Here is a 25,404-nt window from a genome sequence, read left to right as displayed (position 1 = left end):
GAAGGGAAGAGGGAGGGAGGGAGGAAGGGAAGGGAAGGGAAGGAAGGAAGGAAGGAAGGAAGGAAGGAAGGAAGGAAGGAAGGAAGGAAGGAAGGAAAAGAAAGGAAGAAAGAAAATGAATTTTCCATCTCCCTTACTCTAACAGTTATACATGTGTACCCTAAAGCTGGTTGGCCATTTATTATTATAAAGTACTTGGGCATAATAGGGTTTAAGAAAGAATCTACTGTATCTTTTAGGTAAATTAATACAACTATCTTTCCTTTAAGAGGTTCAGACTGGAGGACATGAACAACATAATGATTCTTTTGATCCTGGCTTTTTCTCAGCACATTTCTCCACCTCTGGGTCAACCTTATACAAAATGGAAGAAGCCACTCTGTGATGCTTACCCCTTCTTTTCCAGGTTGCAAATGTTTCAATAGGTGATGCTCTAGGCCAGTGATGGGCAAACTTTTTAAAGAGGGGGCCAAAGGAAAGGAAATGCTCAACTGTCAGTCTGTTTCTAAGGCAACTCTTTTGAAGTTTCATTGTATTGTATCCTACTCAGTGTATTTGTCAGATTAGGAATAATGTGTGTGGCACATTTCAGGGGGCTGCATCTGGCCCGTGGGCTATAGTTTGCCCATCACTGCTGTAGTCCAAAAGTTGGAGACTGTTATGCAATACAAATTTGTGCATCAGGGGCATTACAGTAGGCATTGATCACAAGGGAAATAGGTTCTGTCTGTTAGCCCACTGGACTGCTCACCCACCAAGAAAGGCCTCCACAGCCACATAGCCATAGTCTGAGTGGTGGGTGGCTCATGCCACTGACTGCCTGTCATTCTAGGAAGATTGTGTCCTGACCCTTTGACCAGAGTGATTAGCAAATTCACAGTGATTGTAGAAAGGCCAAGTGAATGCCTGCAAAGGCTGGCAGTGGGTAATGACTAAAACTTTCTTTTGTTTCTTTTTCTGTTCTGAGGAATAATGAATAGTGAGAAACAACAAGGCTTGCAAAGGAAGGAACCCTGTGCATGGAGGAATACTGTGCTAGGAATGGTAAAAACCTTAGAGACTATGGTGAATGTGTGAAGGGCTTTTTTTTGTTTTGTTTTGTTTTGTTTTTCTTCTTGCTAAACTGCAGTGTCTGGAACTTCAGCTGGAGACAACATTTTATAGCATCACTCTACAGAATAATTAAAAACTTGGCTCCTTAAAAACAAAACAAGCTCACATTTTTATACAGGATGGGTTTGGTTTCCCCTGTACAGGCTAATCTAACATGTTGTTTGATTGTTTCAGTCATGTCCAACTCTTCGTGACTCCATTTGGGGTTTTCTTGGCAAGGATACTAGAGTGGTTTGCCATTTCCTTCTCCAGCTCATTTTATAGATGAAGAAACTGAGGTATACTGAGTTAAGTGACTTGGCCAGGGTCACCCAGTTACTAAGTGTCTGAGGCTAGATTTGAACTCAGGAATGAGTCTTTCTGACTCCAAGTCTGCCACACTATCTGCTGAGTCACCTAGCTACCCTAATCAAACATGAAGGCAAGACAATAACAGTTGCCATTTATTTCCCCTTTAAGTTATTTGTGTTGGTTAATGCTGGTAAAAACTATGAAGGGTTAAGACAGGATGAGAATCCCAGAAAGTTAGAACTAGGCAGGACTGTGTCTAGCCCTTCTCCTAAGGATTCATTCCAGGGAGGGCCTGCTCAATCTTCTCAGTAATGCCTCAAATCTATTCTGATGCCACATGTTGGCGGTGACTTCTTCCATTTGGGCCCTAGATTACTTGTACATTTCTTTTATTTACACACTTAAAAGAAATCATTTTATATTAAAATTATTTGTGCATGCATGCATCACATCCCTCTACGAGGCTCTAAGTCCCATGAGGACAAAACCTTTTATTCAAATTGTCTGTCTCTCAGTGGAGAGATCTCAGGAGATCAATCCATCTGTTGGATTGAAATGAAAATATAAAATAAAGAAGAAGAAGGCTCACAGAAATGTATTGACTTGTCTAGGCTCAGAATGCTAGTTAGTTGCAGAGCTGAGATTTGTCAACTTAGAGGTCAGTGCCTAACCCTGCTTTTGTAATCAGTGAGCTAAAGAACATGGAAAAGATGTTTTGGACCGTGGCCTACCACTTATTCTGCATCTAAGAATAAAAAAGAAAGATACATAAAGGTAGGCATTGTGAAGATAAATATTTTGGAACCTTTCCTTTCATTTGAGGATTTAGGCATAAGGACATAATTCTATTCATCTCTGACCACTCCTTCTCCTTGCCTCCACAAAAAGCAAGACAAAACAAAACACTGAGATTCTGATAATTAACCTAAATAATGTCCTGTGGTTGGAAGCATTGTCAGTTTTTTACCCACTGAGATGAAATGGATTCTTCAGCCTTGGGGAAGAAAATTCACACTGAGGGACACCACAAAGCTGGACAGGGACTCCTACAGGATGAAAGCTAAATTAAGCTCACAGATTAGTCATACTTTTTATGTGACTTTCTCTGAGGACTCTGGAGCCAACCATCCCTTGTGAGAAACACAGCTGGTGAAGTATTTTAGCTGTGATGATGTAAGCCTGATTCTGATATGGCTCTCGGGAAGGTGACAAATCGTTTGAGGAGTTGGTGCCTTGCAATTTGGTTCTTACTGCATGAAATCCAAGATACCCTCTTTAGCAGTGCCCATTGTGTCCTTCCCTTCTATGTAGAAGATTTTCCCATCATGCAGTGCTACTACACAGGGGGTCATGCTGACAGATTTGTGAACAAGATTCCACACAGTCTATCTATTAATTTGCACCTCTGCAGAGTGAGTAGTGGTCTGGATGTAAGGAGAGAAATGAGAGCAGGGATATGACGACACGTGGAAGCTGATTTCTCTATCCTTTTTACATTCTCATTTTGTAGAGTATTGAATAGGGAAAAATACAAATAGACATATCCTCACTAAGAGTAGCCTCACAGATTATGAAGCCTGAAAAGGAATATAAAACTTATATAGTCTATATCAGGGGTCGGCAACCTTTTTGGCTGTGAGAGCCATAAATGCCACATTTTTTAAAATGTAATTTCATGAGAGCTGTACAGTGCTCACAGTGCACACTCCTGTAACAGTGCCTGAAAAAAAATTGACTTCATGACTCCTGCAGAAAGAGCCATATCTGGCCCTCAAAAGAGCCAGATATGGCTTGAGAGCCATACGTTGCCAACCCCTGGTCTATATGCTGCTGTTGACATTGGGGATTTGGAATGTAGAGGACCAAGTAACTAACATACCTTCCTTTTCTTCTGTCTCTTAAAGGAATACTGTTGAGGAACATATTTTATTACAATAATATTGTAAAATGATCATCCTGGCCAACCCAGGGAGAGAGCAAGAGGGAGGGAGAGAGGAAAGGAGAGAGAGAGAAAGAAAGAGAGAAAGAAAAAAGAAAGAAAGAAAGAAAGAAAGAAAGAAAGAAAGAAAGAAAGAAAGAAAGAAAGAAAGAAAGAAAGAAAGAAAGAAAGAAAGAGGACTAGATTTAGAGACAAAAGAGACCTTAGGTGTCTTCCAATACAACCCTATCATTTTAAAGATGAGGAAACCTAAACTTCAGAGAAATTTGCTCAAGGTCAAGCTGGTAATAAGAGTCAGAGATAGGATTTAACTTGGCATCTCTGTCTTCAAATCCAGCAAAGCACACTGTCTTAGATATTGCTTCCTTTCCTCTTGAAAGAGGGAAAATAGAGCACTTACTTAGACCTGGAGAAGACAGACCCTTACATGAGACCCTTTTTTTTTTTTTTAATCATCCTTATCTTTCTTCTTAGAATCAATACTGTGCATTGGTTCCAAGGCAGAAGAACAAAAAGGGCTAGGAAATGGGTGAGTAAATGACTTGCCTGGGGTCACACAGCTAGATAAGGTGTGAAGTCACATATGAACCCAGGATCTCTTGTCAGGTCTGGCTCTCAATCCACTGAGCCAACTGGCTACCCCTTACATGAGACTTCTTTCTAAGCACAAATATGAAGACAATCTTTCCCCCCAGCTTGGCCAAGAAGCCCCCCATCATGTAAGCAAAAAAGTGGAGCATCTAATATGGGTGTGTGACTGTCAATATTTGTGAGGGAGGTCTCGGGGTTTATTACCTGTGCTCGATGTTCTCCAACTGCAAACTGGATTACTGCAATGCCTGGGGTAGGGCTATCTTCAATCCTCTCTACGGTGCTGGAGTCTATTTTCAGGTCATTGCTAATCTCAGCACTCTGGATGAAGTCTTCTGTTTTCAAGTCCTCAACCTTCTTCAGCTCTCCGTTGGCCAACTGGATGATTGACCCTTTCATGAAGTAAGGGGGCAATGTTGGGGGAACAGCTGTGGATGATGCAATGGACTGGACCACGGGGAGGTGGATCTGGGCCTGCACCATGGCTGGGTAGGCTGCCTGAGTGGCCAGGGACTCTGCGCTGAAGTTCTCGCTCTTGGGAATGGTGGTAGTGACAAATGTATGAGGCACTGCTGCAAATTGTGGAGATGAAGTAACGATTGCAGGGGCTACCCCAGATGGCTCCATGTCAGCGCCACCCACAGGGATGAGCAGAGGCTGGGTCCCGGGGATCACCAGATGCTGCGGCAGGTTGCCAGCGTAACTGATTGCTTGCTGTTGGCTGCTCAAGTAGCCGATGACCGGTGGCTGAGTCCCTGCATAGAAGGCTGTGGCTGGAAGTCCGACTGGGAGGGGGTCCGAAGCACTGTGGGTGGTCTGGATGACGGTGTGTGGTGACAGTGTGGCCACTGTGGCCTTCACACCCTCAGGACCCAGAGCCTGCTGCGGGGACAGAGCATAAGACCGGTGGCTGGGCTTCCCCAGGTGGAGGCTGCTCTTGTCATTGAGGGTGGATGGGGAGGCTTCTCGGTGTGTGACCTGCTGGACTTCCATGTCTGTGGTGGGGGTGTTGCTGTTGGGTAGGACCATCACGGAGGTCCGGGCCCCCGAGGAATCACGGGTGCTGTAGTCAGCGGGGCTCGAGTGGACCACGACGTGCCTGGTTTCATAGTGGTGAGAGGCCGTCTTTCCACTTGCCTTCACTAAGCCCAGGTCTGCAGAGGAGGGAACGCCGTACCTCCGGCTTTTCTCCATCTCACCGTTCAGCATCTCCTTGGCCTGGATGGCCTGTTGTAGCCTGCTGCTCTCAGTCTTCTTAGTGGATTCCCGGGGAACAAAATGCCCACCAGAGTCTGTGTATTGCACCACCACCTGGGAGGAAGGCCCCAGGGTAAGTGTGTGTGGGATCATCGTCTGATGGGGATGCAGGTGGACTGGGATGGCCGGAGGGGACATGGTGCGTCCAGCACTTTGGGGAGAGCTGGAAATATGGACATATTGGTTCTGCTGCGTGGGTGGTGGGGACCCTGCCGTGATAAGCCCTGGAGTCCTGATCAAATGCTGTGGCTGCTCAACCTTGTGCCCTGGCTGCTGGCTCAAGCTGCCCATGTTGGCTAGCAGAGTGGAATAGGCCTCCAGTTGAGAGCGCTGTGATGGAGTGGTGGCCACGGAAGCGGAGGCCACTCCACTGGTGGCAGGATTGGCTGTAGGGGAGATCAGCTGGGAGGGGATGAAGCCAGCATAGGGCCCACTGTACTGGGAGGACCCAATGAACTGGAAAGTGTGCGGCAAGTGTGTGTACTGCACGGGGGACACTGGGGTCCCTGACTGCGGGGGAGGGTACACCGCAGGGAGCGTGGTAGTGGCTGGAACAGACCTGGGGGCACTGGGTGGAGAATAATCCATCCCTGTGGACAGTGATTTGTGTAAACCTATTCCCTGCTGTAAACCAAGATCTGCTGTTGAGGTCCCTCCGGGACCAGGCCTCCCACCCATGTTGCCTTGTCCACTCTGAGTGTTGGGGAGCCATGTTAAGCTCTCGGCCCTGTGGTTGTCGTTTGGCACGACCACTGGCTTCTCCTCCGATGGCCGGCTAGTGGCAGGAATCTCACGTTTTTTGGGAGGCAAGCATTCGTTGCTCCGTTCTTGGTTGGATTTCATTTTTCGCCGTCCCCCCTCCACTGCGCTTGCTTCACTGTCTGGCTAGTTCTGGTTTCAGTCTGGTAAATGGAAAGTCGCATTTGATTTCTGAAGGGGATCCAGAGACTTCATGAGGAATCATCTCCCTATGAGCACAATCTTCCAACAGCTGCTCTGGATTCTGGAAAAAGAAAGGGGGCAGTGAGGCAAGGGGGAAGGAAGGAGGGAGAGGAAATCACATTGTCAGCCCAGGGGGTGAGGGGAATCCCAAATGAAATTAAGAAGAGTCCTTCACTTATTAATAGAATTGTCAAGATCCCATTTATAACCATAGCATAAGAGTAGCGACAACACTGGCCATGTCAATTAACACATCATGAAAATCATTAAGGAAATCAGAACCATTACAACCTATAATTTAACTGTACTTAAAACAACTTCTCTTTATTATAATTGTACTTCCCCAATGCCTCTGCCTCTCTCCTAGTCTTTGTGGTCAGGAGACAACATATTTCATATACTCTCTTTTTAAAAGTATTAACCCCTTTTTTCTCCATCCTAAACATAACCTTGCCCTCTTCATCCTTCCTGGACAACTGAACAAAATTCACAAGAAGTATGCTCTAAGTTCAAGACAACTGTATAAGCTCCCAAAAGATCCATATGTTAGAATGAGACTGTTGGTAGCAGTCTCAAAGGTCGATTTGAATCTTCATTCTTATCATTTTCCAGGGTCCATGTTAAACATCCATTCATTAGATTCCCCTAGCCCATACACACACACACACACACACACACACACACACACACACACACACACACACAACTACCTACAATACCCTTGCCTGAAATTCAGAATAAGGAGACACAAATAGTTTTAATCACCAAAATATTCCTTTAGCCTGAGTAGTGCTGCCTTTCACTACCAAAGAGCAAAAATGATTGCTGCAAGCTGACCAGGATCTATTTTATTTTATTTCTTTACATAATAGATATTGGTGGTTTTAAAGCTTTCTTGGGAGGGCTTGCTTATTGGCTATGACTTTTCCTTCCTTTCTCCCCCTTCTCCTCTACCTTAATATCTGTTAAAATGTGCACACAGAATTATCTCAAGCAAGGAAATCCAAAAGGAAGGAAACCTCCTTCAGACAAACTGTACCTGCATGTTTAAAACTGTGAAGGCACCATGATGGTGAGCTCAGAGCTAGCTCCTACTGGATCTTATTTCTGTTTCTTAGTAACCACTGAACCATGAGTCACCACGACTCGACTCAGCTGTTTCATGTAACAAACAGATTTCCACCTGGGTAAGGGCAGAACATTTTGCAAACCAATAAGAACAACTATAACAAGAAGCAGATTGCATCGAACTTTTACAGGAAACAACAGCTCAACTTAATAATTGGTGCTATCAGTCTGGAGAAGCAATAGGAACCAAAGCTTTGCAATTTAAAATGGTCTTGGCCAAAACTTGGGGCTGGCATCCCTCATCCAACCTCTCTTTTACCTGGCTTAGAAACAACAATTATTTCATCCTTTCTCAGTTAAGAGAGTCAAGGGAAAAGAAGCAAGCAGTCTTCAATCTTCTTTCCATCTCTGTAGAAGCAAATGATACACTAGCGGTTCTAGCCGCACCCGGCTCATCCCTTACACAGCATTACATTCCAGTTCCCCACATATCCTCCCCTCCCACGTCTCACTTATAATTTTCTGTTGTTACTTGTCAGTTTTTGTTTTTATTTTTGGCTAGGGTTTAGGGTTCCTTGTCCAAATTCTTTCAAGAGTAGATTCAACTAAATGATTATTTGTTAAACCTTTTCTATATGCAAGGCACTGTGCTAGGGACTGTGAATATAGAAAAAAAAAACCCAAAGGTTTTTGTTCTGCTTAATGTAAGAGGGAAAACTGCACAATCTGACTTTGGAAGTTCTTCCCTGCCCCCACTCCCTTACTCATTTTCATGATCGATGCTAGAGGTGACATCTCATACTAAAGAACTTTTAATCAATAAGAGCACTGCTTGAAAGGCAGAGAGGCACTTTATAGAGTAGATATTTATGGAAATTGAGGACGATCTGGAAGATCTAAAATAATAAGAGAGTGTATTTAATTTGTGTCTGAAACAGAATTTTGGCAACTGCTGTCCTTATAAGGCGTGTGGATAAATCACTTTCTTAAGATTTCCTTACAAGGCCCAGGACATGATTACCTTCAAATCATTGTTAATTTTGTAAAATTATGCAGCATTTTAAACATTTAAAATTGTTTAAATGAAATTTAAACAATTTCAATTGACATTGAAATTAAATCCATCAACATGCACTTGTTAAATCTAAATTAGACATTGAACTTGTTTTTGAAATAAACCCTTTCTAGCTTAGTAACAACCCTAATATAAAAGAGCAAGGACTAGGCATATGGAGTTAAGTGACTTGCCCAGGGTCATACAGATAGGAAGTATATGAGGCCAGATTTGAACCTGAGTTCTCTCCTCTCAAGGATCTCTACTGTGCCACCTAGCTGCTCCTTATACATTTAACTTCATTTCATTTATTTATTTATTTGTTTGTTTGCTTGCTTGCTTGCTTGTTTGTTTATTTTTTAAACCCTTACCTTCTGTCTTGGAGTCAGTACTGTGTATTGGCTCCAAGGCAGAAGAGTGGTAAGGGCTAGGCAATGGGGGTCAAGTGACTTGCCCAGGGTCACACAGCTGGGAAATGTCTGAGGCCAGATTTGAACGTTGGACCTCCCGTCTGTAGGCCTGACTCACAATCCACTGAGCCACAATCCAGCTGTCCCCTCACATTTAACTTTAAATAACTCAAGAGATACTACCCATCATTCTTTGCTGTAAAGGCTTTCACAGTTCTTTTTCGTCTTTAAATCTACCAGGGGAAATACATACAAGGTCAGCTTCCTACTCCCACTTCCCTCTCCATCTCCTGTCCTATCCCATCCCATCCTACCTAGAGCTCACAAATTATCCTAACTGAAAGTCCTCATTAAAAAGATTGTCTTCAAATTCAATGTTCTATGCTCCCCCTGCTGGCTAGAGAGCAATACTGATCTAGTAAAGGCTGATGGGATTTACTTCAATTCCATATATAGTAGGATCTCATTTTACTAGATAAATATGTTCCAAGTCCCTTTGCATAAATTGAAAGTTGTGCATAATAGCAAACCCCATTATTTAACAAGTATTTCTTAAATGAACATACCAAAGCACTTTATGACTACTTAGGCTTAGCAGTACTACCGGCATCACTACTCTTGCACTTTGGGGCCATTATTAATAACTGAATAACATAAATGAAACAAAGACAAGCACTGCTCTGACATTGTTGCAAGCAAGAATTCCAGACAAAGACTGATGTTGGGGGCAAAACCATTGAAGGACTCACATGAATGCTTCTCAGAGAGAGAATAAACATGATTGGGTGAACTGATGTAAGACTTTATCCTGCTTGGGAAAATGGTGTGGATCTAGCATGGAATTAAAGTTTTTATTTTACATATTTTTTGCCTTTATTTTTTTTATTGGCCAATCAAGTCTGCTTAAATTCTCGTGTGTTGAGTTCATGAAAAATGACTATTATATATTTATTAAACTTCTATTGTGCACCAGGCATTAGGAATACAAATATAAAGCTGAAATAGAAGTTAACATTCTATTGGAAGGATATATAGGATTCAGACACATAAATATATATGGAGGAGGGTCTGAGCACTGACACCTGGAGAAAGAGGAAAAGGTTTTGCATGGAACATGGCACTTGAGCTGAGGAAGCCTGTAAGGAAACCAGGAATTCAAAGAAAGGAGTGCATTTCAGTTATATAGGTGACAGCTGATGTAAAGGCATAAAGGGAGGAAAATTTTGAGCTCAGAAAGCAGTAAATAGGCCAACCTGGCTGGCATGTAGAATTCATTAAAAGGAATAATGTTGGATGAGTCTGCAAACAAAGGGTAGGGTTAGATGTGAGTTGTTTAAATGTCAAGATGAGGGGTCTGCATGCTATCCTACTGACAACAGGGAGCCATCAAAGCTTTTGGAGTAGGAGAATGACAAGATCAAACTTGTAGCTAATGAATATTAATTTGGCAGTTGTATGGCACAGAATGCTGGGCCTGGAGTCAGGAACACCTGAGTTCAAAACCAGCCTCAGGTATGTATTAGCTGTGTGACCCCAGGCAAGTTACTTAATCCCATTTGCCTCAGTTTCTTCAAATCTAAAATAAGCTTGAGAAAGGAAATGGCAAACTACTGGGGTATTTTTGTTGAGAAAATTCCAAATGGAGTCATAAAAAGTCAGACATGGCTGAAATCACTGAACAACAATGGTAGATCAATTTGTGAAGAGAAAGACTAGAAGCAGGGTGGCCAATTAGAAGGCTCTTTTTAACAGGCCAAGTCAGAGCTTATAAGAACCTGAACTAAGGTAGTGGTAATGTAAACAGTCAAGATAAATTGTGGAAGTAGAAATGACAAATGAAAAGACTTGGTAACTATTTGGATACATTAGATCATGTGGGAGAGAATGAAGTCAAGAAAAACTATGAAGTTGTGAACCTTGGTAATATATAAAAAAATACAGTAACTTGGAGAAATGAGTTTAGGAAAGTAGATAATAAGTTTTATTCCTGGCATGTTTGACTGGAGATTCTGACAGGACATTCAGGTAAGAGATGACGAGTAAGCAAGTGATGATGTGGGGATGGAGTTCAGAAGGGGGATAAGAGTTGGATAAACATACATAGTAGTCAGAGGTTTAGAGATGGGATCCAATCCATGGGAGGTGATGAAATGGAGAGAAAACATAGCAAAAGAATATAAGATGTTTTAGAACCCTTTGGGAGACACCTATATGTAAGAGGAGGAGGGAGACTGGTGATGGTACAACAAAGGAAACTGAGAAGGAATAGTCAAAAAGGCAAGAAGATGCAAAATCGTAAGAACACCGTGTCGTGGAAGCAAGAGGGAAAGGAGAAGGGCCTGGATAGACAAAGTCAAATGCTACAGTTTCTTCATCTAGTCCTCAATGTCCCTAATATTTATTTATCCCAGTTTTCCTTGCCAAGGCCAATCTATGTATTTGTGTCCTTGAAGTGAGAAGACATCAAGGTTTAAATCCAGTCTGCTATACTTACTAGCTGTGTAATTGTGGGCATATCATTTTCTCCATCAATATGTGATTCATCTTCATCTATATATGTGATATATAATTTTAATACCTTCACTTAGAATAGTTGTAAAGTTCATGATCAGATAATTTTTTTTAAAGCCTTACCTTCCATCTTAGAATCAATACTATATATTGGTTCCAAGGCAGAAGAGTGGAAAGGGCTAGGCAATGGGGGTTAAGTGACTTGCCCAGGGTCACACAGCTAGGAAGTATCTGAGGCCACATTTGAACCCAGGACCACCTCTCTCTAGGCCTGGCTCTCAATTCACTGAACCACCTTGCCGCCCCCAATGAGATAATAATCTAAGTAAAATGTTTTACTAGGTTTAAGGTACTATATTAAAGTCAGTTATCATTATTAGTTTAGTCCAAGTTCCCATAAGCTTTTGTGACTGAAATTCCATGTAATTGCTTACAGAACACTCAGACTTCTAAGCTCTTTTTTCATTGATAGTTATTTAAACACACCTGTTCTCATCCTTTATTTGTTCCTTGATTAAAAAAAAACCCCAACACCAGCATCTCTAGAACTTCATATTTATCTCTATTTAATGCAAATCCAAAATTTTATTAATTAAATTATTAATTGATTACTTTATATTTTAATTTTATATTATAGTTATATGGCATCAATTTATATATAATTACATAATAATTACAATGTTGTATTTATATAATAAAATAAATGTGATAATTAAAATATATTTCTAAATCTATAAAATTAATTAGATCAAATTAATAAATTTATGAAATTTATGAAATTTCCATCTTTATTTAATTTAATTGATTTAATTTGAGTTGCTCTGATCTGGCTTTATTAGTCCTATTTTGTCAAGATCTTTTTAGTACCCAACTTTATCAGGCACCATATCAGTTATCCTATTCACTATTTAATTATTAATAAACTTGATAAGGAAGACATTTCTCTTTTTAATGTATTCCCTGATTTAAAAAAAATGTTGAACAATCCTAGAATAATAAGTCTAGGGCTGGAAAGGACCTCAAAGGTCATCCAAACTGTCCCCATAATTTTATAGATCAGGAAACTGAAGTCCAGCGTGGTTAAACCTAGGATTACACAGATGGTTGAACTAGAATATTAAGTCGCAACCTCTGTGGAAAATTCTCTAAGACTATAAGTTGCTGAGAATGTGCCAGCCTACACAGCAAGGAGGAGTTTCCTACTCTAGGGAATTCTCTACATCAATGAAATCACAGCTCCAGTACTATCTCTTAAAAAAAAAAAAAAAGTATATTAACAAAAACCATCATAAAAACATTATTTCTGCTTTTATTTTTCCTCCTGATTTCTTTTAATCCTTTTTATATTTTTTCAAATTATGACTAATGTTGTTGTTCATATGCATTATGCAGTAGTGATTCTTAAAGCCCATAAGAATGAATTTCATGTCTTGTGTCTGACTGATAATGGTTATGTGTGCCCCTGAATAAGTTACTTATGCTCTCAGTGCTCTAGGCAGACAAGGTGTCAACTTGTATTGATAGAGGAACTTAACCTAGATTGATGAAATTACAGGCCCAATCTGTCCCTTTACCTAAAGAGGATTATATTTTTTAAAAAATCAACCAAACAACATTATCAGTTTAATTCCTAATTCAAAGTAGCTATTTATCTACTAAAGCAGTGGTTCCCAAACTTTTTTGGCCTACCGCCCCCTTTCCAGAAAAAATATTACTTAGCGCCCCCTGTCACATACTATCACCGTCCCCTTACAGTTATTCACCACCCCCAAATGCACCTGTGGTCATCACTGCTTCCCTGGATTGCTGCAGCACCCACCAGGGGGCAGTGGCGCCCACTTTGGGAATCACCGTACTAAAGGAAACTTAAAAAAAAAATTTCTTAAGTTTCTAAGTCTGAGTCCACTTTTCCATACTTTTTGAGCAGTGCTAACCTCTAGTTCTCATACTAAATGTATTTACTTGTCATATGCTCAAATTCCCATTTTTTTACATTCCTAGATATAATTTAATAGCTATTAAATATTAATCAATGATCCCCTATTGGCATCATTATTTTTATAGATAATAGTTTAGTACTAGAGCATGTTAAGGTTTACAAAGTATTTTCCTCAAACTAAATCAGGAGGTAGATATTGTAAACATGAACACTTCGGTTATAAAGAGGACAAAGTTAAAACTGGAGAGTTTAAGTGACTTGTTCAAGGTCACAGAGATGACAGCCAGGTTGTAGAACCAGTTCTTCCCATGTCTATATGCTTGGGATAGTATGTTTTGAAGCAGGCACCTGGGGCTATGAGCATTCAAGTCTGTGACATAGGGGATGCTCGGGACAGCAGCTGGGCTCTGATATCCCTAGAAGCCAGCACACATGGAATGTCTCTGCAGTGTCTGGGTAGCCAGTGTCCCCTGGCGGCCTGCCCATGCTAGAATTCCTGGAAAGGCTCAAGGCGGAAAAATAATCACTTGAAGGAATCACCATCTGGGTATGTAATGGTCCCAACTGAATTGTTCAGCAGAGGTCAGAAACTGTGTTTTCAAGAAAAGCTGGAAATGCCTTTCTGTAAAGACCTTCCTAGCTCAATACATGCACAAAGAATGTCCTGCTTTAATGAGTAATTACATGCCAGATTAACTATCCTGGTACTCTAAACCCTTTGTTTATCCACAGTGCTGGCCAAAGGCAGAGAAGAGAATCATTCTCTACAGCACCCATAATTAATGAGTCTTATTTCTTACCTGGAGGACTTGTGTCTTAGGATGAAAGTGATAATTCTGCCCTTGTTACCCAATCAATCTACAGATTTAACACAATGGCTCTACTCAAGGGCATCAATGTGGAAAATCTTTAGGTTTTTTTTTTTGGTGGGGGGATATATTATGTGTGTTATAATTTTAAAATAGAATCAAGACATTCTAGATGTGGAAGGAATTTCTACAGAATATTTAGTGCAACTACATATATATTTAAATTCTTACTTTTTGTCTTAGTAACAAATCTATGAAGGGCAAGGCTAGGTAAACGGGGTTAAGTGACTTGCCCAGGGTCACTTAGCTAGGAAGTATCTCAGGTCACATTTAAATGCAGATTTCCCATCTCCAGGCCTGGCCCTCTACCCACTGAGACACCTAGCTGTCCCTCTCTCACACTTGTATATACAAAAGAACTGATACTTGATACTTTCTTTCCTTCCTTCTACTGATTTTAACGCAACTAGCTTTCTAGGCATAGACCACTTATTCACACTGCTTTGTTGGACAGGTAGGATCATTCCTATCCAATCCACATATACAAATTTAATAAAATTAAAGGTCAGGGGTGCAGCTGGGTAGCTCAGTGGAGTGAGAGTCAGGCCTAGAGACAGGAGGTCCTAGGTTCAAACCCGGCCTCAGCCACTTCCCAGCTGTGTGACCCTGGGCGGGTCACTTGACCCCCATTGCCCACCCTTACCAATCTTCCACCTATGAGACAATACACCGAAGTACAAGGGTTAAAAAAAAAAATTAAAGGTCAGATGTTGCGTTAAGATCTGACATTTCTGGGGAGTAGTGAGTATTATGCTTCTTTGCCCTATCCTGCCTGTTTCTTCCATAATAATTTTTTGAAGAAAAAGTCTCAAAAAAGTTTGGTTGGGGATTGCTGAATCTTCTTTCTATATCCAAGTGAAAAATGCTAGGTCTTCCAAAGGGATGCCTGGCAGCTGTCCAGTCACACACATTCATTTTAGCCTTTTTTTGTGTGCTTAACTTAAGAATGGCCCACTTATATCTATACAAGGCTTAGTTCAGTTCCTACCAATCACAAGATGGAATGAACTCCCCAGAAAGTTAATAGATGAGGTTTCCTTAATAGGGAATATGGAAATCCTTATAGAGTTTGAAAAATGCCTTCTCAAGGCTGAGAAATGACCTTGCCTCATCCCTATATACAATAAATACTTTCTTATACAGTTTTCTGTGGTGAGACACAAGATTGTTTTTTACTGGTGCAAAAGTCAACATTTTAAAGAATCCAACCATTATAATCCTATCTCAAATTGAAAATTATTCAACTAAAGCTTTTTGGGGGCCATTAAAATGCCTTCTCAGCACCACTAGGAAGTTCATTCTCCCCTTATTTTCTCTACAATCTTTCAGGTGTTAATGGGCAATTCTGAACTTTAGTCCAATGACCTGAATTTAGTTCCCAGCTCTGCTATTCAATGGCTTTGTAAGCATTTTCATCTCTACAATGGGAATAAGATTCTATTTTGCTCAGACTTGTGGTGAGGAAAAACTTTAAAAGATGTGAAGGATGATATAATTGTGGTGCTGCCATTATTATATTTTTGAATTGGCTTCCTCTTCCTCCTCTGATGAAATAATCCAAAAAGCAGACAGAAGAGAATAATTAAAAAGAAGAGATATGGATAATCTATAAACCAAATTACTGGCTTTCTTCTTCTTAATATGTTATGCATATTATTATTTATATTTATCATATTATAATATATTGAACTTGTATATACACATACATACATAAAACCAATAAAGAGGTACTAGTTGTAGAAAAAGAAATAATTGTCTAAAACCTTGATGAATAAGAGATACAAACTTAAGGAAGTAAATCTGACTTTATAGGTATCACAGAGACTTAGTAAGATGGGATTCCAATATCTGACTATGGATGAAGAAACTTATTCCTTACTTAAAAAAGAAAAAACAAGACCTATTTTAAAAATGTAGAAGTATTGCATATTAAGTTCATGAGACAGCCAGGTGGTATAGTGGATAGAGAGCTAGGATTGGTGTCAGGAAGACGTGAGTTCAAATTTTACTTTAGACACTTCCTAGCTCTGTGATCCGGATAAGCAACTTGACTGCTTTTGCCTAGCCCTTGCTTTTCTGTCTTAGAGTTGTTACTAAGACAGGAAATAAGGGAGGAAGAAGAATGAGAAAAAAGAGGAGGAGGAGGAGGAGGAGAAGAACAAGAAGAGGAGGAACAAGAAAATGATATATACTCATGAGTATAAATCTAGGAGCCCAAGGGTAGAGGGAATTTAGGGAACATTTGCATGGCAGGGATTGGGAAATAATGGAAGCAGAAACAAAATCGATACTGTGGTTAATCTACATATCACCTGGTCAAAAAAAGGAAACAGAAGAAGAGTTTGGGACATAGACCATCAGTGAAGCATGGGGATAAGATATAGAATTGAGTGAGACTTTAATTAACCAGCTATCTTCTAGGACTCTCCTTCATCAAAATGCAGAAAAGCTAAAAATTGTGGCTTTTTATGGGTCACCATACTATGTGGCCTGCTATAACCCATCTCTGTATTTGAAGCATCACTAATATATGAATATGTATCTATAAAAGAAAGGCTAAATGATAGAACAAGCCAATTTATAGAGAATAGACTATATCCACGTATTACTCATTGTATGTTAAAAATGTTGTGTATGTTAAAAAACAGCAGTCACTGTTTGGGGAGATTTTATTCCTCAGTAGAAGACATATCTGTGTTAAGTGTAATAGTTGCATGTTAACTTGCAAGTTTAGGGGGAAGGAAAATGGGAGCAGACATTTATTTAGTGCCTATCATGTACCAGGCACTGTGCTAAACACTGTTCAAATATTATCTTGTTTGATCCTCACAGGAATCTTGAGAAGTAGAAACTGAAGTTGACAGAGATGAAGTAAATTTCTGAGTTGCAAAGTTAGTAAGTGTCTGATGCTAGATTTGAACTCAGGATCTCCTGATTCCAGATCCAACATTCTATCTGCTGTGCCACCTAGCTTCTTGATTAAAAATAGTTGCATGTATTGCTACCTCATTATCTGTTTCATTTGATGTTTAGAATTAATTCACTAGAGCATCCTGGGTTCAACATAGTCTCCTATAAATAAACAGAGGTAGGATTTCTCACTTTTCCAGCTTTTTAAATGAATCATTCATTGCTTAAGAGTCAGAATTTAGTCACCCATTCACTGAATATTAATTAGTCTCTTAGTTAAAAGTGATTATTTTTTAAAGACAAATATTGCTGTCAGAGTTGTTAATTCTATTCTCTGAAGTAGATCATAACCACAAGATAACATGCGTTATCTTGTCTATTAAAAGCTTGATAGCTTCTATGCCCTTTATCCCCATTTGAAAGAAGTATACTGTATAGGTTTTATACTCTTTCCTCATCTCTCTCTGTCTCTCTCTGCATCTGTCTCTCTTTCCCTCTGACTCTCTCTCTTTCTCTTTCTCAGATAATGGTAGCTTCTTCCAAAGTATAAAATAACCATTAGAACCTTCTCTGGGCAGGCCAGTGACTCTGGACATTTTCTAAGGTTATCAAATTTGTAATCCTTAAACTAATGATGAGAAATGTCCTAGGAACTATCTTCCACACAGATAATATCAAAATCTATCCAAGATTACTAGGGGGTACTGAATGCATGTCAAAGCTGAGTTGTCTCAAAACTGATCATAATTTTAGAAAGATTATACTCAAGCACAGATGTGTATTTTGTTCAATCAAAGCTTCCCATACCTTCAAAGTCAGAGAGAAGAGAATTTGCTGATAACCACACCAGAAACGAGATCCTTTATTTATAAACAAAAACAACTTGGCCTCATGTTGCTTTACCAAAGAAGCATTATTTCCAAAGAACATTACATCTTCTTTCCATAGATGTGGTGGCTAATAAGAAATGTGGATTATTTATAGGCCTAGGAGGCACATCAGTGACAATCGTATCCCAATACCTTCCTCTATAACCTTGGGACCCAACTGTCTGTGTTATGACCTCCAATAAATCCTACTACCCACATATTTAAGTTATGCCCTGGGTTCTCATTTCATTTTTTTAATGGTATGACAAGAACATTAGCCACCTAACCATTCATTCAATTCAATAACCATTTATTAAGTGCTACTATGGACTAGGCATCATGCCAAGTGTTAGATATTTTCTCAGAATATTTGCTATTAAATGTTTGTGATTGAGCAAGGGAGAGTGAATACTGATTCAGCCTCTGAAATGATATCCTCAAACCCAGGGCACTTAGTCTTAATGATGACTTCATCTTCCAAAAGATACAGGGACAAATGTGAGGAGTCCTTACTATGGACTGTGTTCTCACTAGGAAGGAGGAATTGTGGGATAAAATAAAAGGATGGTAACCTCTGTGTGAAGCGACCATTTCATCTTATAAGTCATAAAATTCATTATAATCTGACATGTATCCTAGATTTTTGAAGAGAATATTTGAAAAGATTCAGAGAAATGAGATGTGATCCCATGGATTAAAATGCTTCATGAGAAGTTAGGCCAGGAGAGATGGGTAGACCTCAAAACTGAAATTTTTATAGATAAAAATTCAAATTATTTTAGTGAAGAGAAAAAAAAGAGAGAGGTGGATAATAAGAGAATCATATGGATACAAAGGGAACTCATTGATAAATTTAGATGAATAAAAAAGGACAGATAATGGAAGCAAGGGTAGATAATAGAAGAAGAGACAAAACCCCCCTAGAGAATTATATTTTGTGTTAGATGCTGCATTTTGGGAAGGTCATCAATAATCTAATGAGCCTCCAGGGGAAATGATCAGCATGGTTCAGGGCTTCAAATAAGCCTTGCTGAAGAAATAAAATTTAGAATTTTCCAAAAGTGGAACACTAGGGGTTTTCAAGAAAGGCCAAATGACCACTTGGTTAGTATATTATAGAAGAGATTCTTTTGGCATGGATTGTTTGTTTTAATTCCCATTCTGATTCTGAAAAAAAGTTGTTACCCTTTGATATTCCATATAACATAGGATGCAAGCATATCATGTAAGAAGTTCTAGTTTTTGTTAATTGCAAATCTCATTGAAATTCCATACCCGATTACCTAAACTATGGAATCTTGGTTAGTATCCCCAAACAACAACTTCGTAGGCTGTGGGGTTTGTTGAAAGCAATGTGTATTTATAAGTTGCAAATTCCCTATAACCATCATGACTAAGTGTGGAAAGTGTAAGGGATAAACTAAGTATTTAGCTGTAAGAAAGTAGCGGAAATAAGAATTCTTTCTGACAGCAATGTTTGCCTTTAAAAAAATCAACAGACTGATTCATATTCAGTGAATAGGAGGCTGAATTCTGACTCTCAAGCCATGAATAGTTTATTTAAAAAGCAAGCAAGTGGGAAACCCTCATTTCTTTCTACCTTCTATTTATTTCCAAGAGAGGATGCCGAACTCAAGATGCTCTAGCCAGTCAATTCTAATCACCAGTGAAATGGACAATGGGATGACTTGCTACTTGCAGCTGTTTTCAATCAGGCAGCCTGGTAATTACTGTAGCCCTCTCCTGTGGCTCACAGGAAGCCCAGCGTGGAGCCTCCAAACACGCTCTGTGAGTTGAAAATGCTGCCAGATCTCCTACAGTAGTACTCTGCCGCCAAGTTACTCTTCCCGCCCCGGCTCAGCTTCCTTAACTTAATCAGGTATTCATTCAAAAAAAAAAAAATGACACTCTCTTTGGAAGATAGCCACTGCCCTCTACACTGGGTACAAAGTCAAAGCAATGGCAGCAGACAGAGTGTGTCAGCATGGGGTATGGGGAGGTGCAAAACCTAGAAAGACACATAATAGTCACTGTTCTCTGATAGGAATTCATTTTTCAGTGACCTTCTGTATTTGCCTCCAAAACAATCCTTTAAATGACAACTTATCACAGATGCCATAGATAAGTGGGACATCTAATTCAATTCTGTACACATTAACTGAGCCCCTCCTGTAGGCATAACATTGCAAGATCTTGGGGATAGAATGACAGAAAAAGTGACACAGCCTTCACTAATGTGAGATACTTAGATGCTCAAATCAACAAATATTCACCAAGTTTCTCCTATGAGCAAGGGACTATGATAGACTGCTGGAGATATAAAACAGCAACAAAAGGGATTATTTGCCCTCAAGGAATTTTCATCTAACTGGTAGGTAATATGTAGCTATAAAAGGATAAATTGTAATCACTGAATTAGGAGTAAGAGTACCTGAATTTCAACTCGTCTAGTTTTGTCTCTGGACAACTCATTTAACTTTGCTGATCCTCAGTTTTATCACCTGGTAAAATGAGAGAGCTAGATTCAATCATCAAGCTCTTAATCTGTTATCTGTGATCTTTTTAAAAAAAATTATGTTAAATGCCACATTTCAACATAATTAATTTCCTTTCTAATCATGTATTTCATTTATGTTATTGATGGCATTAATCTGGGAAGGGATCCAAAGGCCTTGGCATGCTGCTCAGGGGATGACATAAAAATGATGTTAAGAAACTCTGGATTAGATGATCTCTAACCACCTCCAAATCTTATGGTCTAATCAAAGAGAAAAAGGATATGCCTCATACACACTAATAGTAGTAGCAGATTCAAGAATCTGATCAGGTGCACCTAAGCCCATAAGCATCAGAGATTCAAAGAGGGAGGAATCACTTGGGGAGGGGTAGGGGGGGAAGGGCTTTCAGGGAAGTCTTTATGTTTGAGGAAGCACTTAAACTGGCCCCTCTATCAAGTCAACAAAAATTTATCAAGATCCTACTGTACCAAGGCATCATACTAGATTTCTTTATTTTAAAAACCCTCACCTTCTGTCTTAGAATCAATACTGTTTATAAGTTCCAAGGAAGAAGAGTGGTAAAGGCTAAGCAATGTGGATTAAGTGATTTGCCCAGGGTCACACAGCTAGGAAGTGGCTGAGGTCAAATTTGAATCCAGGGGCCTCTGTCTCTATGCCTAGCTGTTAAAACACTGAGTCACCAAGTTGCACCCTCATCATGCTAGATTTAAAAAATTCCTGTCTGTCCCAGATAGGGTGAACATGTATGTAAGTGTACAGAGGTAAGAGAAGGACTGATGAGGCTTTTAAAAATATTTTTTATTGATACTTTTTCTTTTTATATCACCTAGATTTCCCACTGTATTTTCCTTTTCTCCTCCAGAGAGACATCTTTAATAATAATTTTTTAAAAATAAAAAGTAAAATGAGGAAGAAATGAAAAAATCACTAACCTGTCAGTGTAAGGAAATTATCTCCTATTGCATGCATTGTTTTACACTTGTGGATCACCTCCTTAACCCTTCAAAGGAGTGACAGGTGGTATCTTCTGATGGACAGAAAGGATTGTTGAATAAATCAAGGGAAATAGTAAAACTGGAAAAGTCATCTGAACCTTTTTGCAGATGTACATATTAGGGTAAGGAGTATTTTATTCAAGAGCCAGTGGGAATCATTGTGGGTATTTTCTTTGTTTTGTGAGAGGATTCAGTGGCAGTGGGAAGATATTTTTAAAGTACAATAAAATATTTTTAAACAGGAAAAAGAGAGGTTAGAGGCAGAATCATTAGGACTTGGTAACTAAGAGAGAAGTGGATGATGACTCAGATTCTGAGTCTGAGCAAACTGGAAGGATTGTGAAGCCATCACTAAAAACAATGAGAGGGGGAGGAGGAGGAGAGGGGCCAGGTTTTTGGAGAAAGCAATGAGTTTAGTTTTGTATATGTTTAGTTTGTAGTGTTTGAGAGGAGTTGTGGTAGAGTTCATTTTGGGAGGAGAATTACAGAATGAAGAATAGGAGTGGGGAGGTCATTCAGGGTTGGGAATTAATGGTGCAGAGTCAAGGATGCAAGGGAAATGGCTCACTCTAGACTGGCATGCCTATAATCCTAGCTACTGGGAGGCCCAGGATGGTGGATCACTTGAATTCAGGAGTTATAAACAGCAATAAGGCTACAGCAAATGAATTTCTGAACAAAATTCAATACCATTATGGTGAAAACTTGTGGGAGATGGGAGGAGGGGAGGACACTAGGATTCTGAAGGAGTGGTCAAGCAGTATAGGTAGGAAACAAAGTAGATCAAAACTTGTAGAGGGATTAGGTTTGTGAGGGACTCCCTTGGTTAGATAATGAAGAGAAGGTGGTAGTGGAAGGAAGGTGAGGGAGAGAGAGCAAGTCAGAGACAAAGATAGACTAATGATATATAAGATCAAGATGGAAGGGAGGAATGTGACTAAATATGTGTGATGGACTGGGAGAATAGGAAGGGAAAAGAGATTATGAGATTTCCCTCTTGTCTCTTGTTTTTGTGAACACATGAAATACTCATTTTAAGCATCATACAACAATCACCTACCACCTACAGCAGTCTTTATTCTTCTACCTTCCTTCACTTTGTTCTTCTGGTTACACCTATTAAAAAACATTCTCTGAGCTTCTGCCAAAACAAATTCCTAACACACTCACACACACACATACACACACCAACTCCAGGAAAGATTTTGGAGAAGATGATCTCGATTTGGACACCTCTTTGCCTGGCCTCCAGGAAATTCAAGTTTTCCTTGTGGTTGAGAAAATTTACCAATTTACTCACATAATCTTATTCCATAAATCAAACCACCTTGATGCATTTTTTCCTAAACAGGGTTATATCCTAGTCTGCTGAACAAGAGGATAATTATGTCTATTTTTAAAATACAAGGTAATTGCACCACTGCTTATAATCTTGAGTTGGTTCTATTATTTGCTGCTTATTCCCCAGGTTAAAAAAAGAAAGTCTTTTGACTATGTTGAACACAAGGCACAGTGCTATCTATGGATAGGATTAATAATTACAAATCAGTTCTTAGTTCTTCATTGGTTTCTTTATTTTAGGCTAATTATGCTCTCTTTTTCACTATTAGAAACAAAAGCTTATCCTGCACATTTTTATTTAAGCTTGTCATCTTTCTTTAGTCAATCAATCAGTTACTAAGAGTTTAAGACATGCTTACCACATACCTACCAGAATAGTTTTGGGAAGGGCTCTCATGGTACTACTGAAAGGCCTAAGGCTTGTAGTGTCCTTAGTGTAAAGGTGAAATTCATTAGAATTGCTAATTAAATTGAGAATTCCATCAATTATTTTGTAGCCCACGAAGAATTTAGTTTTACATTTTCTGTCAGGGTAAAATAAGGGCTGTGGTAGCTAGGTAGCATAGCAGAAAGAACACTGAGTCTGAAGTCAAGAAAATTAATGTGTTCAAATCTGGCCACAGACACTGTGTGACCCTGGGTAAGTCTCTTAATCCTTTTTGCCTCAGCTTCCTTGACTGCAAAATGACCTGGAGAAGGAAATGGCAAACTATTCTAGTATCTTTGCCAAGAAAACTCCAAATGAGGTAAGGAAGAGGCAGACAGGCCTGAAAATGACAAAAAAAATAAGGACTATCCTGTATCAGATAAGCATTATTGCCTTGAGTGCTTGGCCATTTACCAGAATCTATAGAAATCAAACACAAGCTAAATTTTCCAGGGGAAACAATGTGTGGGGGGCAGAATAAGCTAAAGAGATAAAACTTCTGAGAAGTGTCCTGAGACCAAATCTTGTCCATATAAACCTAGGGTTTGGAGTGCTTGGCCCTTGGTTATCCTTGAAACCATATCATTAAGCAATGCACTGACGGATGCCTATCTCTCATAAAACACATTCTTTGTCCCTTTCACTGAGTCCCTTTCCCCCTACCCAAAATGTAACTCTTGAGGTTCTGGTAATTTTTGTCTCTATCTATATTTATTTACCTAAATACACACATACACAAACATATATATGTACACATATACACACTACTGTTTAGAAGAAAACTTATTCATTCTCTATTCCTCAGAGAACTCATTTTAGAAATACACTTTAGTTTTTTGTTTTCAATAGCCTGAGGCATTTTCTCTTGAATTATCTTCTAGCACCTCAAAATCAGCTAGTATAAAACCAAGTAACACATTTGTTCCCCCAAGTGAGCTCCCCTTTTTGATTTGCTCATTTTTCTAAATTATTCTCAGTTATCTAGATTCTGGGGCACCTCTTTGCCAATCTAATCCCTAATCTTCCTTTGAAGTCCAGTTGAAATTGGACCTCTACCATGAAGGCAGCACTGACCACTCTAGTTGATGGTATTTTCTGAAGTTTTAGAACAGTTATTATCTATTTTGCTTTTATGAAACACCATTTGCCATTCTTATGGGAGAAATATTCCTTTTCTGAGTTCATATGGTATGTGACTGCTGCTGAAATTTATCTACCACAACATAGAAAAAAGATAAAAACCTAGCTTTTATTATTCTGCATTAGCACAGGTTCAGATCTCAGATATAAAAAATAAACCTGAATGAATATTGAGATTCTAACAAGGCCTCAGATATAAAATTATATCATATGTTTCTTTTACATATTATAATCTTGTACATTCTTCTCAGGCCATAAAAATGAAAGAAAAATAGATTCATTAGCCCATGATTCAAAGTCATAAAAGTTGGACAAACTTAGTCAACAAGAATCATAATCTTATACATAAACAAACCGTTAAAAAGATTCTATAGGTAAACTAAGTCAGATGAAACTACATTTAGACAGTAGTTGATAGACGGGGAAGATTTACATGTTGCCAAGATAACTGTGAATACTGTTGTCAGGAAAATCCTTCCTTCTACAGTTAGCCAGGAAAGCCAAAAAATAACTAGATCACTTTAGGGAATTCAAACTCCCCTTTGGCTTTTATGGAAGGAATATCAGTCTTTCCCTAACATTATTTTTCAAAGAATCAGGTTTTGAGCAGAAGTTAATCTTAACAGAAAACAGGCTTTTAGGTAGCCAAAAGTTGCAGGAGGAATGGTCCTACTCCCTAAATAATAAAACAATGAAAGAGAATCAAAAAATTCCATAACAGTATCTTCCACTTAGTTATTTTAGATGCATTCATCTCATCTCTCTATCTAGATTACAAGCTTCTCAAAGGTAAGGGCCATGTTTAACCTTTTCCTTTCTTTAACTGATCATATCACTCAGCATAGCTTTCTTATACTGTAGTAGGGTGTTGAATAAGTATTTATCTTTCAATCTTCCATAATGATTGTATCTGGGTAGGACATAAGTTGAAAACTCCAAATAACTACAGACCATTCTATTTATTATAAATCTAGGTCCATCAAGGTATGTAAGTAACATCTTACTGTCCAACGATCATGGTATTTTCAAAAGTCTAAAACATCTATACATATCATTTTTTTTTCTGGCTTGAAGGTTAATGGAACCATTCACATGATATAAATGGGCTCAAACGTGTTCTAAATATAGATATCCTTTAATGAAAATTAATAGAATTCATAATTAAACCACAAATTTTACTCTATGGAACAGCACCTTTGAAATTATAGAATTTGAGTCC

At 39.1% G+C, this 25,404-nt stretch overlaps 1 protein-coding gene across 1 annotated transcript in view; it reads right to left on the bottom strand.

Annotated features, from left to right (window-relative positions):
- The window catches only part of ATXN1 (ataxin 1), an 18,450-nt gene extending 12,416 nt beyond the window's left edge, over positions 1-6,034 (bottom strand). Inside the window, exon 1 of the mRNA XM_044667590.1 lies at positions 4,139-6,034. Coding sequence (XP_044523525.1) covers positions 4,139-6,034 — 1,896 coding nt within the window. The remainder of the gene's footprint in view (positions 1-4,138) is intronic.
- Positions 6,035-25,404: the final 19,370 nt, after the last annotated feature.

The sequence above is a fragment of the Gracilinanus agilis genome, chromosome 1, assembly GCF_016433145.1.
Source record: "Gracilinanus agilis isolate LMUSP501 chromosome 1, AgileGrace, whole genome shotgun sequence".
Lineage (NCBI taxonomy): Eukaryota > Metazoa > Chordata > Mammalia > Didelphimorphia > Didelphidae > Gracilinanus > Gracilinanus agilis.
The sequence above is the reverse complement of the archived record's forward strand: the minus strand, read 5'-3'. Positions and strand labels throughout refer to the sequence as shown.